At 45.1% G+C, this 23,705-nt stretch overlaps 7 protein-coding genes across 7 annotated transcripts; 2 read left to right on the forward strand and 5 right to left on the reverse strand.

Annotated features, from left to right (window-relative positions):
* Positions 1-3,704: 3,704 nt before the first annotated feature.
* On the reverse strand, positions 3,705-6,741 carry K441DRAFT_660182 (iron-sulfur clusters transporter-like protein atm1). The gene is made up of 9 exons (XM_067648663.1): positions 6,194-6,741; positions 6,082-6,141; positions 5,908-6,022; positions 5,583-5,851; positions 5,356-5,532; positions 4,512-5,304; positions 4,388-4,461; positions 4,116-4,332; positions 3,705-4,040 (listed from the first exon to the last, which is right to left on the reverse strand). Exons 1-9 carry the CDS (start codon positions 6,557-6,559, stop codon positions 3,976-3,978), a joined length of 2,136 nt encoding a protein of 711 aa, XP_067503844.1. The 5' UTR covers positions 6,560-6,741; the 3' UTR covers positions 3,705-3,975.
* A 129-nt stretch (positions 6,742-6,870) lies between these two features.
* K441DRAFT_611430 (uncharacterized protein) lies at positions 6,871-8,721 on the forward strand. The gene is made up of 7 exons (XM_067645572.1): positions 6,871-7,089; positions 7,139-7,257; positions 7,308-7,379; positions 7,433-7,603; positions 7,652-7,770; positions 7,822-8,038; positions 8,094-8,721. The coding sequence occupies exons 1-7, from the start codon at positions 6,906-6,908 to the stop codon at positions 8,352-8,354; spliced, it is 1,143 nt and encodes a 380-aa protein (XP_067503845.1). The 5' UTR covers positions 6,871-6,905; the 3' UTR covers positions 8,355-8,721.
* Positions 8,215-9,759, reverse strand: K441DRAFT_720867 (uncharacterized protein; the record flags this gene model as incomplete). The annotated part of the gene is made up of 3 exons (XM_067654049.1): positions 8,215-9,107; positions 9,171-9,612; positions 9,658-9,759. 3 exons carry the CDS (start codon positions 9,757-9,759, stop codon positions 8,704-8,706), a joined length of 948 nt encoding a protein of 315 aa, XP_067503846.1. The 3' UTR covers positions 8,215-8,703.
* Positions 9,760-10,736: 977 nt separating this feature from the next.
* K441DRAFT_636712 (uncharacterized protein) lies at positions 10,737-12,292 on the forward strand. Its single transcript, XM_067646485.1, has 2 exons — positions 10,737-10,802; positions 10,918-12,292. Exon 2 carries the CDS (start codon positions 11,080-11,082, stop codon positions 12,052-12,054), a length of 975 nt encoding a protein of 324 aa, XP_067503847.1. The 5' UTR covers positions 10,737-10,802; positions 10,918-11,079; the 3' UTR covers positions 12,055-12,292.
* An 86-nt stretch (positions 12,293-12,378) lies between these two features.
* On the reverse strand, positions 12,379-14,014 carry K441DRAFT_660187 (translation factor). Its single transcript, XM_067648664.1, has one exon. It carries the CDS (start codon positions 13,903-13,905, stop codon positions 12,496-12,498), a length of 1,410 nt encoding a protein of 469 aa, XP_067503848.1. The 5' UTR covers positions 13,906-14,014; the 3' UTR covers positions 12,379-12,495.
* Positions 14,015-14,185: 171 nt separating this feature from the next.
* Positions 14,186-16,785, reverse strand: K441DRAFT_636716 (uncharacterized protein). The gene is made up of 2 exons (XM_067646486.1): positions 16,249-16,785; positions 14,186-16,196 (listed from the first exon to the last, which is right to left on the reverse strand). Exons 1-2 carry the CDS (start codon positions 16,510-16,512, stop codon positions 14,574-14,576), a joined length of 1,887 nt encoding a protein of 628 aa, XP_067503849.1. The 5' UTR covers positions 16,513-16,785; the 3' UTR covers positions 14,186-14,573.
* Positions 16,786-19,435: 2,650 nt separating this feature from the next.
* On the reverse strand, positions 19,436-22,143 carry K441DRAFT_696546 (uncharacterized protein). The gene is made up of 3 exons (XM_067652896.1): positions 21,782-22,143; positions 20,119-21,731; positions 19,436-20,067 (listed from the first exon to the last, which is right to left on the reverse strand). Exons 1-3 carry the CDS (start codon positions 22,062-22,064, stop codon positions 19,618-19,620), a joined length of 2,346 nt encoding a protein of 781 aa, XP_067503850.1. The 5' UTR covers positions 22,065-22,143; the 3' UTR covers positions 19,436-19,617.
* Between the last annotated feature and the right edge of the window lie 1,562 nt (positions 22,144-23,705).

Here is a 23,705-nt window from a genome sequence, read left to right on the forward strand (position 1 = left end):
CCACTAACTTCACCTGAATTAGTATTGAGAAAGTTATCATTAGGAAGAAAGTGAAATACCCCCCGATTTTAATTATGCACATAAGCTGGCGAGAGTTACACTAATATTTTTATTTTTATTTTTATTTACTTTATTTTTGCAAGTCTGTTGTCTATACCTGCCAGAAGGGTTTGAAAATCTCCATGGAACCATTCAACTTCTATGTCTCTTCTAGCTATGATGGTTGAAAAGTTGAAATCCTTCTTTGCCTCCAGTTTTCAAAATCGGCCCTGCCAACAATATTGATTCTTTGACCAAGTATGCCGTGTTCCCTACCGGGGAATCCGACGAGAGATCAACCACCACAGCCTTATAGGGGTTGTTACAGCAGCTGCTGTCGGTCGCAATCACGTGTAAGATATGTTGAAGGGCGTTATTTGAAGTGAGACACGGCCGATTGTCTCGACAATGACTATGGAAGAGCTCTCCCGGGAACGTCGGGCCCTCAAAGGAAAGGTGATTCAGCAAGTTCATAGCGAATTCGATGAAGTCGCTCTATGACACCAATGTAAGAAATTTTAAGATACCCCGCATTTCTACCACGAAAAACCCGTGAAGGGGCGCTCAATTAAGCTAAGGTCAATGCCACCAGGTTACTACTCCAAGTGTTCCCCCGGTTCTCGGCGGTAATATTTAACAAGCCTTGGGCGATTGCATCGCTTCGCCATTTTAGATAGACTTTGCTAAGGACTCGTTTAGTATATTCCAGATCTAATTTAAGCTCTACTACTTAATTATAACTAAAATTAGGACTTAATCGTAGTATTAAATCATAAACATTATAGAGGGTGTCCGCGTATTGATTAAGAGGTGTCTCCTAGGGGGTATTAATTTACCACTGCCCATTTTAAAGCTTGTAAGTTATACTATAGGCAGTGCTCTTATCAATATCAAATATTGATTACTGAATTTTTAATATTGAATATTGAATGTCAAAGTCAATATCAATACGATATATTCAATACTGAAAGATATTGAATATTAAATATTTTTAGAGTTGAGGTGGTAAAAATAAGGTAAGATGTATTAGTAAATGACTCTTAGGCTTTCGTACAATACGTGCACATTTAAAATTTGTTAGATAAACCTATAGAAAGTAAAAATTACCAAACATTAAATTAGATCTTGTAAGTCATCGCGCACAATATTATCAATTTTAACGATTTTTGTATACCCCCGGTATACTCTGCCCTTAATTAACGCCATACCTCCCTTATCTACTAATGTAATTGAAGATGATAATACATCCTCCTCTGCTATTTCTGAGCTTGATTTTGATCGATTTACCTACTCTAGTGGCGATGATGATGCGTTAAGTAACTTTATACCAAATATACCTACCCCAAAGTTACCTCGTAAAAGGCGCCAGTTAGCTACTTCTATATAGCGGCTTACTCGCGATCCTCTCCCTTATAAAGCTATTCGCGACGGCAAGAATTGAATATAGTACTGTTTAATGTGCGAATGGAACTCTGCCTTGTTAACATCTATTTACGCCCACCTAGATAAAAAGCATGGTATAGAGATTTAAGGTAGAGAGATTTAAGCAAAGCGACTATAAGAGGAGCGCCTCTTAAATATACTAAACAGCTTACAAGCCTCTAGATAGGTTAACTGTAAAGCTTAAGAAGAACGAACTCTTCGAGCTGCCATTAATCGTGACGCCTTTAATGAAGCTCTTATATAGCTTATTACTCTATAAAATCTACTATATAATGCAGCTACCTGGCCAGAGCTATACGCGTTACTTATAATAGTTAATTACACTGCTAAGGAAGTTGTAATTAATGCGACGGCAACTATACCGAAGTTAATTAAGTAATTATATATAGTACATCACAAGATTCTAAAAGTAAAGCTTTAAAGCTCTCTCTTGAAAATTTACTTCTTAATCGATATATAGACGTTACCGAATTACCGTTCCTTTTAAGCGATTATTGCCTATTTTATTAAAGCGGAAACAAGGCAGTTGCGGAAGGCTCTACTTACTCTACTAGAGCTCCCCTTACACGGTAGTAAAAACCAGGCCGTTGCCTTTCTTTATATTGCTAAGAGCTACGGGATTTTAGGTAACATTGGCTATATCTATGGCGATAATCACGGCTTAAATAATAAGATGTGTTGCTTTATTTCTACAGCCCTTAAGGAAAAAGGGCTCCCTTATTAGGACCCAGTTTACCACTAAATTTAATATAATGGCTATATTATTAACCTTGCCCTCTAGGCCTTCCTCTATATTAAAGACAGAGACGCAATTAATAAAGCCCTTCGGTAAGTTTAGCTTAATAAGAACTCGGCGATTGATAAGAAGCTTGTATAAAAGATAAAGGAAGCAAAGGCTGCAGGCTGGAGAGAGATTGGTACACTTGGCAGAGTTTATAACCTTATTATATATATTCGCGCGTTAGAGGCTCGCTAGAATAAGTTTAAAACCTTAGCCAGACGATTAATCCCTTTAGATAATAATACTTGGTGGAACTCGTGGTATACTATACTTAAAGCTATTAAGAGTAAGAAGGTTTAAATGGTAATTAATATATACTATCGGAATTGGTATAAGGAAGTAAAAGACGACTGCCTCTTACTGGAGGATTGGAATATTATTAACGAGATATATGCCTTCTTAAAGCCGTTTTATAAGGTTATAATAATAAACTAAGGCGACTTTTTATTAATTAACTAGACGCTATACACTATGGATATACTTATCAAACACTACAAGCGGTTAAAAGTAAGCTTTTTTGGTTGTAATTAAGGCTCTGCTAATTAGTTTTATAGGATTAATATTACCTAAATTAACGCCTCCTCTCTGCCATTATTATAAGCTGGTATACCTTTGATAAATACTATAAGCTTACTAACGATACTTCTGCATACGCAGCCTTAATTCTCCTTCACCCCTTACGTCGGAAAACCTATATTGAAAGGCACTGAAATAAGAAGTGGTATAAGAAATTGTTTGCGGCAGTAAAGAAGCTTTAGGAGGAGTAATATATGCATCGCGAAGTTGAACTAAAAGGCACTTCTACCAGCTCTACTGAGCCTTTCGAAACCGAACTCTATATGCGTATACTTAACGTCACTGGCAGCGTAGAAGACGAGTATAAAGACTTTATTAACTCGAAGCCTATTTTAATTTAAGGCACGGCGCTATAGTAGTAGCTTAATCTAACTCGTAGAGCTGACTACCCATGACTCTCTTAAATGGCAATTGATATATTATCTATACCGTTAATATCAGCAGAGGCCGAGCGAGTCTTTTTAGGTGTATGGCGAATAATCTTATGGGACCGCATATCACTAGGGAGTACTAATATTAAACGTACGGAGTGTTTGAAGAGCTGGCTATAAAGTAATATCACCGCCGGAGGGAGGCTTATGGCGACGAATGTAGTACAAGAGGCTTTGGAGGCGTTAGCAGAATCTAGAGAGTAGCCGACATCTACTACACCACGCCAAGGATCACGAAGGTGACGATAGTGGTGAGAGAGCAGTCGCGAGAAAGTAGCTATTTTGAAGCTCTACTAGAGCCTAGGGGCGTATAGAGCCTACTTTTAAATAAAACACATTTAATATTCAATATCTTTTCAATATCTTTTAATACTGAACTAATATTCAATATCAATATCAATACGGCCAAATCCTAATATTGAATATTGATAAGAGCACTGACTATAGGTATAAAAATTACATTTTAATTTAATTTGCATGGCTTAGATACAAGTTAAACACACGTGATGTTCTAATTTAATTAAGAATAATCCAAACCAAATTAGGAAGGGGTGTCCGCATATTAATTAGGGGTTGTCAATCTGCCGCTGCCTATAATTTGATTCGACCCGATCTAACCCGTTGTGGAGTCCAGAACTGCTAACTATATCTCATTTTTATGTGTGTATTTATAATTCATGGTCTTCGTTATAGGATAACCCTCTACTACTGCAGACTTCTACTAGGATAATCAATCTCAGTATCGTTGCTGTCAAACATAGTTTCTTGTGCTGTTCAGGGCGTTAGCGAAATTTGAGAAGATGGGGGAGGGTATATGTTGAATCATGAATATCAACGGGACCTACCACTCCAAAGCTCCGAATATAGCCCAGCCTGATCGACCAACTGTTCGTGGGTGCCGCGTTCGGCGACCTGCCCGGCTTGCAGAACGATGATAACATCGCTGTCATAAATGGTGCGCAGACGATGAGCCACAAATACAGAAGTGCGTTTCTTTTCTTTTAAGATGCTGTTGATATGCGCAAGAAGTGCTTGTTCTGTATGCGTATCTAGAGCAGAAGTCTGCAGAACAGTTCAGGATACGGCTAGGGAGCCAATGGGCATTATCAGGACTTACAGCCTCATCAAAGAAGAGAAGTGGGGGGTCTTTGAGAATAAGCCGTGAAATTGCAAGGCGTTGCTTTTCTCCTCCTAACAACGTTTAGTTCAGCTATTCAGAGAAATTAATCATTGGAAGTTACCAGATATCATCATTCCCCTCTCACCAACCATTGTATTGTAACCATCTGGGAAATGCTGGATACTGTCATGTATATGTGCTCTTTCCGCTGCGGCCCTGACATCCTCGGTCGAGGCATCCATATTGCCATACCGAATGTTATGCTCAATTGTGTCATTGAAGAGCGGGGTGTCTTGTGGTACCACGCCGATTGCCTTCCTCAGGCTGTCTAGACTGACATCGCGGATGTCCTGACCGTCAATTAAAATGCGACCTTCCTGAATATCATAGAAGCGAAACAATAGGCGCAGGATTGTGGACTTGCCGCAACCACTGGGGCCTACAATGGCGACCTTCTTGCCAGCAGGAATCACAAGACTTAGATTCTTGAGAATTGGCCTATCAGGTCGGTAGCCGAATGTCACATTTTCAAATCTAATCTCGCCCCCGGTTAAGAGTAAAGGTTTGGCGTTCTTCGGTTCTTTAATTGCGACGTTAACCTTCTGAAGGTTGAACAGGGTCTCCATATCCAACAAACTCTGACGAAGCTCACGGTAGACAGAACCCAGGAAATTGAGTGGTACAGAGAGTTGGAAAACGAGTTGGTTCACCATGACTAGATCTCCCACCGTTAAGTTACCTGTTGCGACACCATCCGCAGCCAGAAACATCATGGCAGTTAGCGCACTGGAGAATATAAGGTTCTGCCCAGAGTTGAGAAAGGCCAGAGAGGTGGCCACTTTGATAGAAGCCTGTTCATACGAATGCAGGGCTTGGTCATATCGCCCGACTTCGTATTTCTCGTTGTTGAAATGCTAATAGTCATGAGTATACCTAACTACTACCAACAAAAGATTATGACGAACCTTTACTGCTTCATAGTTGATTAACGAATCCACAGCCACAGTGGCTGCTCGATTATCTGCGGCGTTGGCTTGCTTTCTAAATCTCGTCCGCCATGATGTGGTCAATATGGTGAAAGCGGTGTACGCCGTCATTGTGATACCAGTTATCAGGGCAAATTTAGCACCATACTGGTAGGTCTAAAAATATGAGAACCTTGCTAGAAAATGTGGAAAGACCTGAGACTTACCAATATACCACAGACCAGAGAGATCTCTAAGGCTGTTGGGAGAATATGGAAAACCATAGAAGTAAGTAGGAAGCTGATGCCTTTTGTGCCTCGATCGATGGCTCTCGTTAAGCCACCCGTTTGGCGGGATAGATGGAAATTAAGGTCAAGTTTTAGCAGATGCTCGTAGACACTGCAAGCAACCCTGCGGATCGCCTTCTGTGCAACGCTAGCAAAGACTGCATTTCGAAGTTCTTGGAAGAGTGTGGCTCCTACCCTAGTTAAGCCATCTTATATCATAATCTTAGCCATTGTTAAGCTCTAGAGCGCGGGGTGAAAACCTTACATGCTACGATCATGGAGCCAGCCACAGTCCAGGCGGTGCCTCCAATGGCGAGAAAGTCAATGTTCATTGAGTCGACAATGCTCTTGAAGTAAAATGGGACTTGAACATTTAAGATCTGGTTTGAATTTACTCAGTAATTTTACAGTTACGCTTTGAATAGCGTTTCTTGTTTACCTTGGCTCCGACAAGGAGACTAACAGATAGCCCTACGCGGAATCGTGTCCCCATGTTGTCCTTCAAAAGGGTCAGACAATAGCTCCAGTTACATGGTAGCAAGAGAAGCTACCTTTGGCCACAGATACCTGGACATTTCTTTCATGATTGCCCAATCCGCCTTTCGCTGCTCCTTATTTGAGACAGTTTGCTCCGCCAAGAGGGGGTCATTTTTGGCTCCTTTTGCCGGCGCTTTTTCCTGGAGAGATTCAAGCTTAACACCCTTACCCCCGCCATACGCTCGTTCTGGCGCTGCTTGTTCCGCGGGTGACCGATGCCTAAGGTCCTGTTTTCTATGAGAGGAAACGGTCGCGAAGACTCGGGTAGCTGGCGACGGAAGAGCGGATCTAAGGGCTACACGATAGAGGTTGACAGGTCTGCTAGTAAAGCTTAGAGGAGGAGGCGCAAATGTCGCGCGCATGAAATAATGGGCCAACATGGCGGCTGACAGCTAGGAGGCGTGTGTTATTAGCAGGCTCATTTTCCCAGGCAGAGTGAGGAAATATTCCAATTGCTTCGCAGAAACTGAGGAGGAGTAGCCCCAGGCCAACAGTTTTCTCAGCTTTGAGCTCTTGGACGGCAGAAGAAGGTAGAGATAAAGAACTGTGAAGCCTGTTTAGCACCTAAGGTTACATGCAGGTGGACCTTGAAGCACGCAATGACGAAACAAGCTTTCTGTTTGCGTCATTTGCAACTCAGCCCTATTTGCCGGACTTTCAAGGCTGGTGTGAAACACCAAGTCAAGCTCTCATGAGAAGGCATCACATTCGACCACCTCGGCAACTATGCCCACCTTGGCTCCCTCATTATTGAGATGCGCCAGGAGCCGACCCATATTGAACAGCGTTCATCGCCCCGCACCAATTGGTCGCAGACTCATTCAGATTAGCCCTGCTCCCTCTTCCTCTTCTCCGACTTTTGACCATGGAGTTCCCAATGGTTCAGGCGCTCCTCTTAGCCCGGCTCCTGGTACATTGATCTCGTTTTTTACTGCATTATGGGGCTAACGGGGTGATAGACGCGCGATTCGAAGTCATAGGGTCTCCATTCTCCCTTCTATCCGTTTCGTTAGCTGCATCGCAGAATCTCTATACTCGACGGGGCACAGTAGTAGGCATTAGCGGGAAAGTTGAAAATGTTTGAAATAATTCGCACAGGTGCACCATCATATCTAATATCTCTCTAAGACAGTCTCTACACTCTCTCTCTTGGAACCCTTCCGACGGGCTGTTCTAGGGATACCCTTTCTTTACCAACGAGTACGCTCTCTACCCGAAGATTCTCACAATTCAGCGGACCCTAAAATATTCAGATATCTTCTACGAGCCCATTGGCTGCTCTCGTATCTACCAAGTCCTCGATATCTTCGTTTGCCGTCGTTCACCTAGATGGCCGTCAAGATTGGATAATTGCGCAGCGTCAAGCGTTATTGTCGTGGACAGGGCATGCTTTATCTGTCAGGCCGAAGATCAATACGAAGCTGGTGGGTTTAGACAGGATGTTCATCTGCGTAGTTTGCTGACTTATGAAGAGTTTGGCACACTGGGGAAGTTCTCACATTACAGGCCGAGGTCTTCTAGCATTGGTGGGCAAGGGACAGATCTATCAAATAAAGCTTAAGGCTGGAGAAACATATGTTGTACACCCAGGGTATGTGTAAAGGAATCCTCCTCTTGATCTATACTCATAGTTTCCATGCAGCAACGTAGTGGCGTATGTAATGACGCAAAACCCACCATTACCATATAGATTCAAGTCTACCGCCCTTCGGCTGCAAATACCGAGTACTAGCCTAGGAGCACTAATACCAAATACCAAATTTTTTAGGGTCATGAGCGAGACAAACATATGGAGAACTACCAGTAGAGTACTCTTCTGGTTCAGAACGTGGGCAAGGAAGTCGATATGGGGCGATAGAGTAGGATTGCCGGACTCTCCGAGGCATCTTTCAGTGCTAACGCGTTATCCATTAGCTTTTTCTACAGTTTCATGGCCCATCAACTATTCTTCTTCAATCGCGGGGATCGCGAATCAGTGATATCCTCACAACGCAGGATGTTAATGAGATTGCTGATAGCCCTCCTGGAGCTGTTCAATCAGCTCTCAGCATGGGACACCGCGAACAGATTAGCCACGAAATTTCCGCGTCTTTAGGACCTCCAGGTGAACCCGAGCCCCGAGTTCGATATGCCAACATAGGACAGAGTGGAAAAGTCGAGATTAAGGATTCTTGAGCTGAGATACCGGTGGCTGTCAGATATCGGAGTGTATAAGATATTACTGTAACATACGCTGGCCGTCGCCATGCCAGGGCGAATTTTAGATGTAGGACCTAGTGGTAATTTACTCTTCGATGATTAGCTCTCACCAATCACATCAATGACTCAGCATTTTAAATTTCAAAAATTTTCAATTCAGCCTTACCTTTCAGACTTGTAACCCGTTGATATAGGGGAGCTCCGGTGGGTAAATTGTCTTTCTATCTTCCATTTCTACCATTTTTAATTTTTAATTTTATTAAGGTTTGTACAGTTCTACGGAGCGCGTGCCTTGTTTTAACAGCGTCCCTTTTTTTAAAATGCATTATGTGGACGTATGTATAGGAGGTTCTAGTTCAACAGGCACTTCCAGAATGCCTGGACTACTGGATGGACCGGAATTAGCCTCCTTGTCCCCCGAATCTCCCCGTTCCTCAGCGAGTAAGCGCTTCTGATTCTGCCACATCCTGTAGAAGACAACACTGCCCCAAACCTGCGCGGCTGTGAAGATGATGTGCAGTATTGGAGTTGCTACTTTGAATCCAATGGTCCATTTAGACCACAAGCTGCCAAAGAGCCACATGACGACTATTGTTTCGACAATAGTGCCGACTAGGGTTGAGAGGAAGGCAGCGCGGAAGATTTTAATAAGAAAAGCGTGCCTGGTGATATGCACTCGATACAGGATTATAGCCACATGAGGCCAGAATTCGGCAAGAATATCGAAGGCTCCTTTGGCTGCTGTTAGTCATGCAATCCCAGTGTAGTCCCCGTCAACTCAACTCGGCTGACTCACCCAGAAGAAACACAAGATAAACTCAATAGTCGCATCCCGTTCGTGGACTGCGTTCAAGCTAATAGCAATGGCGGCCTGAGTTATGACAATTGCGCCAACGTGATGGCCGACGGCGACAGGTGAGAGTTTCGCACGGAATAGCAGCTCTGTCACATACATTCCCACAAATATTTGCGATGACACAATCATGGCATCACCCATAGTCACCTCGCTGTGCGCACTCAGTGGAGTATTAAAATTTGCATTACCAAAGGCAACGCTCATGAACGGGTACGCGGTGAAAAAACAGAGGAATATCTTGGCTGCCCCGGCAAGATGGTGATTGACAAAGCCACGTCGATTAGTCTCGTTGAGATTCTTATATATATGCCCGTATATTCGTGGCAGAATGAACCCTTCGAGCAGGTAATAGCGAGCGAAAAAGAATACTACCATGACCTTGGCATGTTAGCTCACTCTCATCCGATGCCAGAATAAGCTTACAATGGTGAGAATGAGGCCAGAGAATTGTGCGAGCTTAGATACAAGGCCATTGCGGAGAGAGGCAAGGTGAGGGGGGTGGGGCTTGTCAATGTCGGTGTTCATTGCGATTGCCGGGGCGGTATTGCCGCTCGGAGATGACGCAAATCAATCGAAGCCCTCCTCAAATGTTGATGGTGTTGGTAAGTGTGTTGGCTGGATAGGTTGGGTCAATTTCTACAAGACGGCAACCCCCATTATAAACAGACGTAAATCGGCTAATGTTGCAGCATTGGAGTTGCTTGCAAGAAGCCACACAACAATCGAAGAGAATGGATGTGTCCGGTGTTGGTACGGGGATAAGAGAATAGGACAGGTTGAAGGCGTCACAGCCTGGGGCGAAGGAATGATGGAATTAAGAGAAACTAGACACGTAGTGAAACGAAATCGGAAAAGTATGGCACTGCTGTAAGGAGGAAACGGCGTAAGGAGGCGTAAAGAGGCGAAGGGGAAAGGATAAATACGATCAATACCCACGGTTCAGGGGCGTAGACGAGCAATTTCCAGCTGAGATAGTGGCCCACAATGCGAGAAGCTCGAATGGCTTCACACACTGACACAAAAAGGCGCGACAGGGGTGGTTGCTGCACGGATCCCCAGCGCTTTAGTCTCGAAGCCAAAACACCCAAGCTTTTGCCCGCGCATGCAACGGTTTGGATGGCGCAGGACTCACCCTGGTCGCCCGCCACAAGGCAGGCAGATTAATACATGGGGCTAGATAATGCAGACAAGGTAGGCAGTATTGTCTCCAGCTGTAGGTATCCAATGCTGAGCTGGGGACAGCGTCATGAGACAGCGAATCCACTTCCGAGGTCGTCGCATTTTGTGGTCAGTGTATACGATGAATACGGCAGGTTGACGGCGACGATATTGTATTTGCTGTCTCCCTTCCGCTCCCTAACGTAGGGACCGTTTGCGGTGGCGGTAATTGGCTCGCAGGAACTGCATCAGCGCTGCAGCACGCACAGATCGCTCCCAGCATTATCGGGGCCGTAGAGCGGCGCTGCCGCATCATCTTTCGAGATCTCCTCATTGCGCTTTGGCCACGCTCTAAGCGTTATTACTGCAGCTCGACCCCGAGTAAGCTCTTTCTACCTAATACCCAATAAGTATGTAACATATAATGTGCAACATATGACCTGATCCTTGTCGCCCCCCTTCCACCCTTGCAAGGCTGAGCTGCGGCTGCGAGCGACAGATCGTGCTAATATGAGAACACCTCAGCATTGCGGATATCCTTGCCATCGAATCACTGCACTGCTTTCCCATCATCAGATCGTGCCGTAACCATCTTCCATCTACTGCGTCACCATTCTGCCCGGATCCTTTGTCAAGCACTGTCGCCGCAACGCCCCCGCCGCTCTACCCCCACAAACCGCAGGCCTAATGGACATCGTTCGACTTAACGCCGCGGCTATTGTGGCATTGGCAGAGCTCACTACCATTGCTGAGCGCACTGCCCTAACTGGATCCTCGGATTTCCTGGAGTGCTTGGTCCTTTGCCCCGGCTTGCACAAACAACAGTCAGCCACCAATCTGAACAAGGCTGAGTTTCCTGCAACTGCTGCTCTCACCACCGGCTACGTCTTTCGAGTGGAGAACTCTGCTACCGTCCATTACCTTCAACGAGTGGGGCGGACAGGCCACTTAACGATGCTCAACGTCCACGCCCCTGATTCTGACACTCCTTCCATTAAAGGAAGGAAGGGCTTACTGGTTCCTAGTCGCCTGCTCTCTGAGCCACTCTCATTTCTGCTCCACCTCTCTGTGCTGATGCCCACTCCCATTGCTATCGCTGTGTTAGTGAATTTGCATGACTGGTGGGCGTGCACGGTTATCGCTATGTTGATATTGTGCCGCCTGCTCAATATTGCCGTGATACGTAGGCGTAGCAGCACGTTTTGGGCAGGCGCATCAGAGCCCGGTGTTCGTGGTGACCTTCTTATTCTTCTCAGCCGCGACCGTTGGATCCGCATGCGTGGGCTAGTCGATGACTTGAAAGCCGTCACCTCGGGGGAATGGTTGCGAGATCCCACTGGTCTGGAAAACCTTGCCATAAACACTGCTACTATGCTCGTCTACATTGCTACGGTTGTTTCTGGAAACTGCTCGTCAATTGGGAGCCTGGTAATCCTGCTGCTTTTGCTCTCGTCCGCCGTTTTATTAGGGGCCAGTAATATTCTTCTAACTACACAAACAATGCACGACAGAGTCATCTGTGTTGTTGGGGAGCCAGTCAAATACGAGAGGAGACTTATTCTTGCCAAACAGTTGATCAAAGAGACAGGCCGAGATGACTGGGCAATTGGCTTGGGAATGGTAGTTCCAGAGATGCGTGATGCTGTCAGGGCAACGATGTAGGTCACAATGTCCTACCCTTTCAGTTTGCGAGGTTGTATGTAGTGCAAGAAAAAATGACACCATTAATGAAGCGGCGAGTGCCTACCAAGGGCTTCTGCTGTAAGGAATGGGTTCATACATTTATTTCGAACATTGATGTGGCGACGGTCTCTTCTGCAAGCCTCCAATTAAGTTTAACTGATTGATGGTAACTTTCGTGTTTCCATTTCTCATTATACGAGACGCGTGACCCAATTTTGACCCAACCAAGTTCTCTATCTTCCTTTATTATTATTTTTTTGCCTTTGGACAAAGAGGATAGGAAGAGTTCAAGTTAGAAAACCCATGNAATATGCTGTATCTTTATCATGGTAGGGCTTGTAAAATTTGATGTTCATGTCATACGGCCTTCGCTACAGGAATCATTTTGAATGCACTAAAATATTACATCGACTGCGATATCTAAACCCTAACTTCTGCTGCCTTGCGTAGTCGATTCATTACTGCTGTCGCAATATCTCCTTCGTCATCGTTGATGCCCTCTACCAGAATAGCATCTACACCGTACTTATCAAGTTCCCGCAAGGCGGAAAAAAGTCCTCTAGCAATGTCCTTCATCTCTCTTCCTAGGCTGATCTCCCATAAGTCTATAGGGTCAGATATGTCTAAATAAAGAGACATAAAACTCGCAACCGGTACGCGATGCTGGGTGTAAGACTGTAGTAAATTGACAAATCCAGGTTCCGCCAACACATCTTCTTGGAGTGGCAATGGATTTCCATTAGAACTTATAAAAGGTGATTCGGAGATATTATTGACGTGCTCTTCAAGCTTGGCCACAGTCCGAACCTTCTCTTCTTGATCATTCGTGGAGTCAATGGGAAGGCCACATGCAGGTGGCCAAGATTTTGTCCTGATAATCCCCAACCTCCTTCGCTGCCGAATATATTCCCTTATCGTCTCAGCGGTCGGCCGTTCTGCTCCTGCTTCGTATAGTATAACAGGAGCTTTGGGAGAGTAATGCCGGTATTTCATGCCCGGTGCCCTCGGCTTAATACCTTTTTCTGGTGCATCCTTGTACCCTACAACGACGTCCTCCCACCCGGGGCATTTTCGGAGCTTTTCAATGCTTATCCCGCCAGGACGCAAGATTGAAGGGGGGTGTGTGAGTCCATCAACTACTGTGCTCTCCACCCCGACATCACAAGGGCCGCCATCAAGGATCATCTCAATCCGTCCATCAAGGTCATCTTTGACATGCTCAGCTGCTGTAGGGGACGGCCTTGTGGATGCATTTGCTGAGGGTGCGGCCAGCGGGACGCCAGCTAGTTTGATGAGAACCAATGCAAGCAAGCTTCGAGGCATACGTGCACCGAATGTGCTGAGACCAGCAGTGACTTCGGGAGCAAGAGGTGATTCCTTTGGGTTCGGCAATATGATTGTCAACGGACCGGGCCAGAATTTCTGGATTAATGGTTGGTAGATGGCTGGAATGGACTCGCGACTTCCATTTGAGCGGAGGATTTCCTTCAGCTGTTGTATTGAACAAATGTGTACAATCAAAGGATTGTCAGATGGCCGCTGTTTGACCTGAAAGATGCCTTGGACCGCCGTGCTTCTGGTCGCATCCGCGCCTAGGCCATAAACCGTCTCAGTAGGAAATGCAACAGGTATATCCGTAGATCTCAGCTGAGCAGCCGCACGCTTCATATGAGCGAGATCGGAGGTATTGACCTCCCATTTGAGATCCCACTCGTCCAAGAGTGATTCAGGGCTGCCATGTAGGACTATTTGCCCAATTTTCATGGGATCTATGGGTAAAATGTCAGTATGCATTTCTGCCCCCGGTTGCCGGATTTCATTCATAGTCATTACTGCGAGTAAGGGATAAGGTGTGACTCCAGATGGCAGCACCGGGCGGGAGAGAGCGCGACTGGGAGATGCGAGGGTTCTAATAAAGCGGGCATTGGTGAAGATAGCGTATTTCGGCATGTATAATAAGTATTTTTATGAGTCCGATAAATTTTGATACAAGGAATAAATATAATCCCGTCCGCGTTACTCAAGGCGCAGTTTAGGGTCGTGGCGGTGCAACATCAAATTTTGACTTTTGATATATGACGGCCTGCCTCTCGGTTCCCTTAGAACCTCACGGCTAACATGCTCTCAGATAAGTTAGACTTTGGAGAAGCTACTCCACAGATTCCTGCAAGACGAAGTTCATTTCCTAGCTCTAGGAAAGCTACCAGGGTGCCTCGAAATAGTAAAGCTACCGTTGTGTAGTTGACAGTTACGATTCGAAACTAGAAAAATCAGACAATGCTTTGACCTGGTAGAGATGGTTAACAGTGGCTACAGTACAAAGAATACCCAATAAAGCCTCCAAAACGCCGGAAGCATCCTTTCTTTCTTCCCCAATTCACGCACAATCAGGGGTATCCGACCAGACGCCATTAGGATCATAAAAGTAATGTCACACCACAACGGCCTCTCATCACCAATTCCCAGCGATCTATCCCGAGAAAAAAAAAGAGCTACGGCTATATTACTGCAGTACCACCTGGAGTAGGGGCACGTTGAGAGGCCATTTCTCCGCCAGCCTGTGTCTCAGCCCAAGAACCCCAGAGACCTCTTTTGCCCCTGATCCGTAAGGGTCCGCCGAGCTGATCTACCGGCTGCTCTACTTTGATAGCATCCTTCGTGGCGAGGACCAAAACTTCAAAGAACATTTTGGTAGCGTCCGCCCTGGTAGTAGTGGCCTCTGGCAACATATCTTGAAATAAGACGCTTGTCTTTTGGCGGTCTGCATCGCTTTCTGCTGCGGCAGATCCAAATCGTTCACGAAGCAGATGCACAGCATGCTTCGTTCCTAGTGAGACAGGACCACTGTCGGCAGGGTGAAGAAGAGGAGCTGTCGTATCGTCAAAATTGTCCGGTACAGGAGATAATGTTTCTCCCTCTCCGTAGCCCTCTTCTTCTAGAGGAGCTAACCCTGCATCGTCAGCAAGCTCAATCACTTCGCCTTCTCCACCAAGAGTGGTATCTGCGCCAACATCCAAAGGGCCACCTCCAAGATCAAGCTCATCCTGTTCAAACTCCAACTGTGGAGTCTTCTCCACGCGAACGCTGGCTTCACTCTCCCCCTCCATACCGAGATCCGCCACTCCACTATCGCGCTTCCTCTTGAGTTCACCAGATCTCCTTACGACTTCTAGAGATAGGATTCCCCGAAGCTCAGGAGCCCATCCTTGGCTACGACCCTCCCCTAAAATGCTGGATACAAAACCTCCGTTTTTTTGCATATTCATGAGAGCGAGAAGCATGGGGTCTCTGGGGAGGAACGAAACCGGCTTTAGAATCCGAGAGCGATCATTTTGCTGAGCCCTGATCTGACTTGAATGGATCTCGGTATCTGCATCCGCATGGAGGACTTTGCGCCGCTTGGCTTTATGCGCCTGATGAATAGACTCTTCCAGTTCCACTTCAGGCTCGAACGCTGTAGTGCTTTGATCTTGTTGAAACGTCTGTTCTAAATCCCGTTCGACACTAGATCGAATGGATGAGAGAGGCGAGAGAGTATCTCTTTGATGACGCTCCAAAGCAGGGGTTGCACCAACTTCCCTTCTGTCTTCCTCTATCGGACCACCCAATTCGCCCGCATCTGGCGCATCAATATCCATATCATCACCAATATTAAAGTCGTCCCTGGCAGCAGGAAATACTGAGGTATCAGGCTCCTCGCCAATGTCTAGCATGATGCCATCATCTTCGAGGGCCTTAGGGCTTGAACCAAACTCTTCAGAAGCTCGCCTTGCTAGAGGAGCATCTCTTGGTCTTTCAATACTTGTACCTTCATTAATTGTATCCAAATCTTCACCGAGATCAAGGTTCAAATCATCCGCTTCGTCCAATTGCAAAGTCTCAATAAGGTCGCCGCGAGGCTGTTCAATGCTGCCCGATAGGAGTTGACTATCGTTCCAGTCAAGGAGGGTATTATCCTGTAAGCTAATGTTTGGTTCCAGAGGTTGGGATAGGAGTAGAGATGGGTCTGGCATAGGCGCCAGTAAATCGAGTTCAGTGAGGACATCCGGTAGGGTTAGGGTAGCTGGGTTGACCGCATGAGACTGGTTGGCAGGTAGATCGACGTTTCCAGGCCGGAAAGCCTTTGTGGTTATGTTAGCATATAAACGATAGAGAATGGCTATATATACGTACCATCTTAATTTTCATCAAAGCTTCGTTGCAATCATCGAGCAGATAACGCGCCTTTCTACTATAAATTCTGACAACGCCGAGGAGAAGTTGGCCGCTAAGGCGGAGCGCCATAGGTGCCTGACCTTGGTCAACGATTGCGCTGACACTACTCTCGATGTTCGATTGCAAGATATTGCTTTTCGATAGTTTGCGCTCGAGATTGGCCGCCAGCCAGACACGGGCCAGCGGGCCAGTCTTGGAAAGAAGGGTTTCGGAATAAAACATGATGTGGTAAGAAGTGTTTTAGAGTTGGGCGTATGCGTGGGAGATGGAAGCGCGAGATGAGATGTTTTGCGCTGGCGCGTTGTTATGATGCTACCTCATATGACGCGACTGCACAAGGCGACGAGGCAAGAGCAATGGAACAAGGAGTTCGCAAGAGATTGAGGCGCAAAGCTGCAAGCGCAGACCTGCTCTGTCAATAATAGCAACCAAAACGAGAGGGGAAGCGCAGCAATACGAAGGGAGCAGTGCGAAGGGAAGAGAAGATGGGGGGCAGGTGGATGAAATGGGTGGCTGGTGTTGTGGTAAGGGCGCGTTCGATGTCGCTGAGTCATTACACCTTGATATGCAGTCCCTCGTCAAAAGTGCCGAGCGCATTTACTTTTATTAACACCCTTTTAATTTTAATTTTAATTTTAAAAGCATAAAAGTTTAGGGCAGCGGTAAATGGACACCCCCTAATTGATACGTGGACACCCCCCAATTGATACATGGACACCCCCCACTGATTGAGTTTAGTTTCTTCCTGATCAAGTTAGAATATCACGTGAATTTAAGTTGTTTGCATCTGCATTACTGCGCGACCGCGACCGCGACCGCGCCCGCGCCTGCGCCCACGCGTATATACCCGTTATTCTGTTCAAATACTAATGGCTCGTAATAAGTCGATGTATTAATGCGAATAGAGCCAGCTATGCGGCCGCGGCGGCGCTCAACAGTTAGAGGCTGGGGTGGGGTAATGATTTGGGTATGGGCGCGCGACAGGCGTGGGGACGGGGCGCAGGCGCAGGCGCGATTATAGGCGTGCTCGCAGAGGCAGTTCGTAGACATTAAGCAGAGGTAGCAGCACCCAAATAGGTTTACGCGACGCCTTGTAGGGTACTACGCAATTAAGGCGTTACTGTTATAAAAGTTATGTTTTAATAATTTGATTTTCGCGATGTAGATGCAAACAACTTAAATTCACGTGATATTCTAACTTTATTAGGAAGGAACTAAACTTAATCAGTGGGGGGTGTTCATATATCAATTGGGGGGTGTCCGCGTATCAATTAGGGGGTGTCTGTGTATCAATTGGGGGGTGTCCACGTATTAATTAGGGGGTGTCCACGTATTAATTAGGGGGGTGTCCATGTATCAATTAGGGGGTGTCCGTGTATTAATTAGGGGGTGTCCATTTACCGCTGCCCAAAGTTTATTACAAGATTATAAAGCTAAAATATTAACTTTAAAAAAAATTTTCCTTTTTATTAACTAGATTAAAGTAGCGCGATATTGAGTTACTTAAAAAGCTTTATAACTTTATTAAGTGGCTACATTCTCTATTTTATATTAAAGGCTTTCTTTTACTTGCCTAGTCGAATGATACCAATAGATAATAATACCAGGTAAGGCCTTTCTCTTACTTACTAGTTAAATGATGCTAATAGATAATAACACTAGATGGAACAGCTGGTTCTATATACTTAGGGTAGCTCTTATAGTTAAAGACAGTATTAATAAAACAATTAAGCAGCACTACGATGAGCTGAAGGATAATTATCTCTTATCAGCTGATTAAAAGTTATTGGAGGGCACTTATAGCTTCCTTAAGCCCTTTAAGGAGGCTATAAAGTGGTGTGAGAATAATCTTGCTACTCTAGATAAGACATTATATACTATTAACTTTCTACGGAATTATTTAAATAAATCAATGATAAGTAATTCTATCCTTAATGCTAGATTTAATATTATAAGATATTTAATGTGCTAACAATTGGTAGGAGAAGTATTGAAATAACCCTTCCCTATCTGGTAGCACACACACTGCCTGGTATGCTCTTGATAAGTACTGGCTCCTTTACGAAGAAGTCCCAGCTTATATGGCCGCCCTCCTCCTTCACCCTTTTCACTGATTGTCGTATTTAAAACGGAACTGGAAGCTAAAGTGGATAAAAGATCTATTACCAAATGTAAAGCAATATTAGGAAAATAACTATAAGGATTAAGTCCCAGTAGAGCAAGAAGAGGCGATATGGATAAAGGAAGTGCATTCTTAGCTTAGCACCGTAGTTAAGCCTCTGCTCTTTATATAAAGGATGAGTTTGACTCCTTTATAAAGTTAGATAGTAATGTAATCACTGGGCCAGCTTTTAAATGGTGGTTACAGCTAGAGCAGGTAAAAACATTTCCAAACCTTCCTCGCATGGCTGTTGATATCTCATCAATTCCTTCTATGTCTGCTGAGGTAGAAAGAGTCTTTTCTGGGGCTAGGAGGACAATATTATGGGACCGAATGCAGTTGGGATCAAAGGTAATTGAGTAAACTGAGTGTCTAAAATCTTTTACCCGAATTCGAATTAAACGGGATAAGGCGTACATTGAGGAGTGTCGCGCGCTTACAATAGTTATTAACAATGCTTAGCCAGACGATATTAAGGTTAACTAAGGCGATATGGACATATTTTGTATGTAAAGTTGGATAAATGAATAAATACAGAGTTAAATATTAATAATCCGATACTACGAGTACATACTGTATAGTACCGTTACTACTTACGGATGACAAGCCTGACTCTGGGTTTAGCTCCCCTCTTCGGGCCGATTGAATCCTCGGTGTAATGAACGAGCTCCAACGAAATTAGACATACAAGGTTCGGAACAAGAGACAGCGTTTTAATGTAATGCAACTCAGCTGGAGCGGCAAATTGTGTCGGCTTAGGTGTGATGCGGATGTGATGCGGATGCAACGTAGAGACGGCGACGCCCTTGTCAGCCCCATGTTTAGCTAGTCTGCCGCGTGATCGGTTAAAACAATTAGTGGATTTAGTCGACCATGAAGTAAATCTTTTACATAGTCCACACAAGACATACTGTCTCAAGTAGTGCTAATCTGCAGTTAATAGATGTACGATCCGCTTAGCAGACATACTGCTAAGAGTACTAGGGAGGAACCATGTAAAGGGAAGAGTGTGTATTCCGATATAGGTACAATAAATAAAATTACCCGTCTGCCATGTGTTGATAATCATGTCTAGTTAATGCAATCCTTAAGAAACCTAGCTCCCAGACGCTTATTCAGTCATCAAGTTTTCTCTCCACAGAATTCTCCTATGGCCCAATGCTGTTTCAAGTTTGATTGCCTTTTTCATCTTTGGGATAGCTCTTCTCCCATGCCATGTAGGCACGACCAGCAAAAGGACCAAAATAGGACTCCCAGCGAGACGCATCAACGATCCCAGACCGGTCTGGCAAGTCCCAGTCACCCGAAGTCTCCGCTTGCGTGTACAAAATGAAGATATCGACGTCCGCAGCAGCCTTCTTCCTCTCATGAGTATACGTGGCTTTAGTCAACTTCTTCTCGGTCCATTTACACTGCCCAACTTCGTTAACATCTTCGTCCCGACCACCCTTCTTATTCAGAGATCGCTGTGTAGGTATCTCGATGCGGAGGAAGAAGTCGCCGGCCGGCGCGCCCGCTGCGTTGAGGATGACACGGAATAGCTGGTCGTGTGCGTCCAAAATTCCCTTTTCAACGGTGTCCACTTCGTCGGCTGACCATGCCTCGCTGGTAGCAGCATGTTTTCTTGCAGTTGAATTGGTTCGGCATCGGTGGCGAGCGTTTGCAACATGTTTTCTTGCAGTTGAATTGGTTCGGCATCGGTGGCGAGCGTTTGCAAAGTCAAGGTGTCGGTTCACCACCGTTGTCTCCTCGTCGTCTCGCAATTTGCACCCTGAGTGCAAGACCTTCAGCGGCACCTCCTCCCCGTCTCTAAATCCCAGCGACCGCAAAATGCGAAATGAGCAGCAGAATTTCTCGAAGCCTTCCCAGCAAGTAGTTCCGGGGAGCCCTTCGCCTTCGCCTGTTTGAAGGAAATAAAGATGTGCATAGTCGTTGAACTGCCATCGATCTAGGAATTTGCACAAGCGGTCGGCGTTGGCATTTTCTAGCACCGGCTGCCTAGCAAGCATCCAAAGCCAGATGTAAGGGGCTATAAGGTACCCCGGCGCATCGTAATCGCCATTCTTCGGATCCCTCTCAAACCAAATGAGCCCAGGCGACGTGACATTCTCCCATAGTACGTCCGATCCAGGTATCTTCTCTCCGAGAGAAATTGGTTGCCTAGAGAGGATACAGTGTACGATAGACAAGACATGCTTCCGTAGCACGGACATGGCTTTTGAATAGCGGACGTTTAGTTCTTTGTAGAGAGTATTGGCGAATTCCGTTATATCCGGCTCGCGGCCTTCTGGGGACACATCTAGCTCGTCGGCGATTAGCTCTATCGCACGTGCGTGGCCGCCGACATCTTTCATCAGAAGACGGGTGAAGGGAGAGTCCTTAAAGACTAGCTCGTTGCTTGCCTTCCAGGTCGGGGCATGTAACCGATTGAGAGGTAGGTATACGCGCATGCGGTAGGTGTCGGCCAAAAATCTATCTATAGGGCCAACGCAGGTTGCAGTGACACAAGTCATTATAAAGGGTGCTGTCCTTCCTGGTTTCCCCTTGGTTCCGGAAGGATCTCGTGACATTAGACTTAAAGTAGCAATTTCGGTTAGTAATCCATAAAATGGACTGGTTTTGTCCTGCCCGTCATTGTTCCCCGTAAGGGCTGCTTGCGTTCCGTCAACAACCAAAATTCCAGTGAAATCATTGTATAGGTCGACGTTTTCTGCCTTAGCGACGAGTCGGAAAACGGTACGAGGGTCTGCAAGGTATCGCTTGCTAATATCTTCGATAGGCTCGTTAAGTAGCTGCTTTAGCATTCTAACTCCAACCGCATTCCATGGATCACTCTTTTCTTCATTCATTAATGATGTCCCATTCTCGAACGAAACATGAAACACATAAGCGTTTTTAAGTCTCTGCGCAAGCTCAGGGTAGAGGGGATCTTGAATACGGAGGTTGATTGCTTCTCGGATCGAAGAGGCGAATTCTGATCCATGTCTTGACTTTCCAGTTCCGGCACCCCCTAGATAGAAATAGGAGGGAATGTATGCCTTGTCAATCTCGTCCTTCTTATAGTAGGAGTAGTGTTTGAAAACGTTCGTTGCAAGTGCCTTGTACAGGTCTGGGTGTGGCTGAAATACCCAGTTCCTGCCGCTCGTTCTCAGAAGAGGAGGTGGGGCCTTGTACAGGATTCCTTCCTTAAAAGCATCTCTTACATTTACTTTTGACGAGGATGACTGTAGTAACGGCGGTGGCGGCGCTTGCGGCATGAATGCTTGTGTGGAGGTACCATCTATAAATGACTGTTAGCAGCACCATAAGTCAACAGGTATACTCTCTTACCGTAGGTGCCATGAACCGAGACAAGGTGTTCACACGTATCGCAACGCGCTGTGGGGAGATTCGTAGGCGATGAAGCGCAACGGCCCATCGGACAGTCGCATTGCCGCCCGGTGACTTTGTTCATGAATTTGCAAGGACCCGTTAGTGCCATTATAATAAGTTCTTGCCTGGGCAGAGAAGAATTGAGCGGAGAGGACTCAGGTGGAGGTTCGGGCTCAGGCAATGACGAAGATGGGTGGGGTGGAGGAGAGGAAAGCCAGCTGAAGCCGAACTTTGAGAACATATTTAAAGATTATAAATTTCTTGTGGGAAAATTTGAGCTTCACTTATGGGGCGGTCCTACCTAGGTAGGTAATAGTGTTAGTATATTCGGTGAAAGGAAGTCACTGCCTACGCTTAGAGATGCTAGGCCCAATTCATGCAAGCATGTGATTAGCCACGATACACACGTCTGACGTCATAACGTAAGCGATTACCACTACCGGATGCACGGTCTCCTGCACACCAACCCACCGAACAAAACACTTAATATCAGCCTATTGAGATGATGGACAATCTTTAAATTTCGGATACAAAGTAAACAAAGTCATGCAAAAACGGATATGCATTTATCTAATCCTGAAACCATAAGGGGAGCGTGATCTGCCGCCCATTTCGTCCAATTACCCGATTTCTACCTCAGCTACACGTAGTATATTACCTCCCTACGTCTTGTAGACTCCTTAATATATACGTTCAGCAGCCATTGCCCTCGTTCCGTGACAGTAAAGCTCGGTAATAGCGGAGATGTAGCTATTTATAACTAAGTATCGGACTATCTCGTTAAACAGGGCGTCTAAGGCCTCCTCATCCCATATCTCCCCTTCCTCCCCTATGGCTGCCGCTGCTGCTACTACTACCTTCCCCTCTAGCTACCCTTCTATCTTTTGCCTCTTCTTTACCCGCTTACTATCTTTCTATATCTCTTTCCGTTTTAACTTATGTTTTTAATAGCTAATAACTTGTAATTCTCGATTAATAACTTACTGCTCTAAAAATAGATAAAGCTTATCCTCTATTACTTAGACGCCGTCTATATTACCTTCTAGTTTCGCGTACTAGTCTTTCCACCCTTTCTACTTCGGCTTATATACCTTTATAGTATTTTTAGGCGCTAGGCCTTATAAATATCCTATAGCCGCGCTATTTGGGCCTTAAATTTGCTCTAGAGACTATAAAAGGAAAATAAGGGGGCTTTTTTCGACTATAAAGTAGACTGTAGAGTTAGAAGATTTTAAATAACCCTATATCTATAAGAGGTAGGGGTAAGACGCGTAAGCGCGGTATAGGTAAATAAAGCTACTAAATACGTAAATATTAAAGAAGATAAAGAAGAGCGCTTTATATTATATAATTATAATTATAATAGGCTATAATATATATAATAAAAAGCCCTATACGAGCTGGCGCGGGTATAAGAATAGGAGGGTTAGAAAATAAGACTATTAAGGTAATAATAAGGTCGAAGGCGCGTAATAAGGGCCTTTATACTAACCTACTACTAATATAGGCCTTAAAAACGCGTCTAAAAAGTAGGGGCTACTATAGAAGGGGAGGGTAATATTTAAACAATATAGTAGATCTTAGGGACTTATACTTAACCTAGACCTCTAATACCTTATTATATAGGGAATTTACCTAAACTAGTTCCTTTAAATAGATAGTCTAGACTTATATCTATTCTTTTAACACTTAAAGTATAATAAGCCTTATTTTAACTTAATTAGTGTTATAGAATAAGGGGTAGTGGCTATAGAGCGTATATATTTAAGGAGTCTATAAAACGTTACGCGATTGATTATAAGGGTTAAGGGCGTAAGGAGGTAATATACCTACGCGTAGCTAATATAAGCTATATATAAGGTATATATAAAAGTATAGGGCT

This window comes from Cenococcum geophilum (genome assembly GCF_001692895.1).
Source record: "Cenococcum geophilum 1.58 unplaced genomic scaffold K441scaffold_22, whole genome shotgun sequence".
NCBI classification, from domain to species: domain Eukaryota; kingdom Fungi; phylum Ascomycota; class Dothideomycetes; order Gloniales; family Gloniaceae; genus Cenococcum; species Cenococcum geophilum.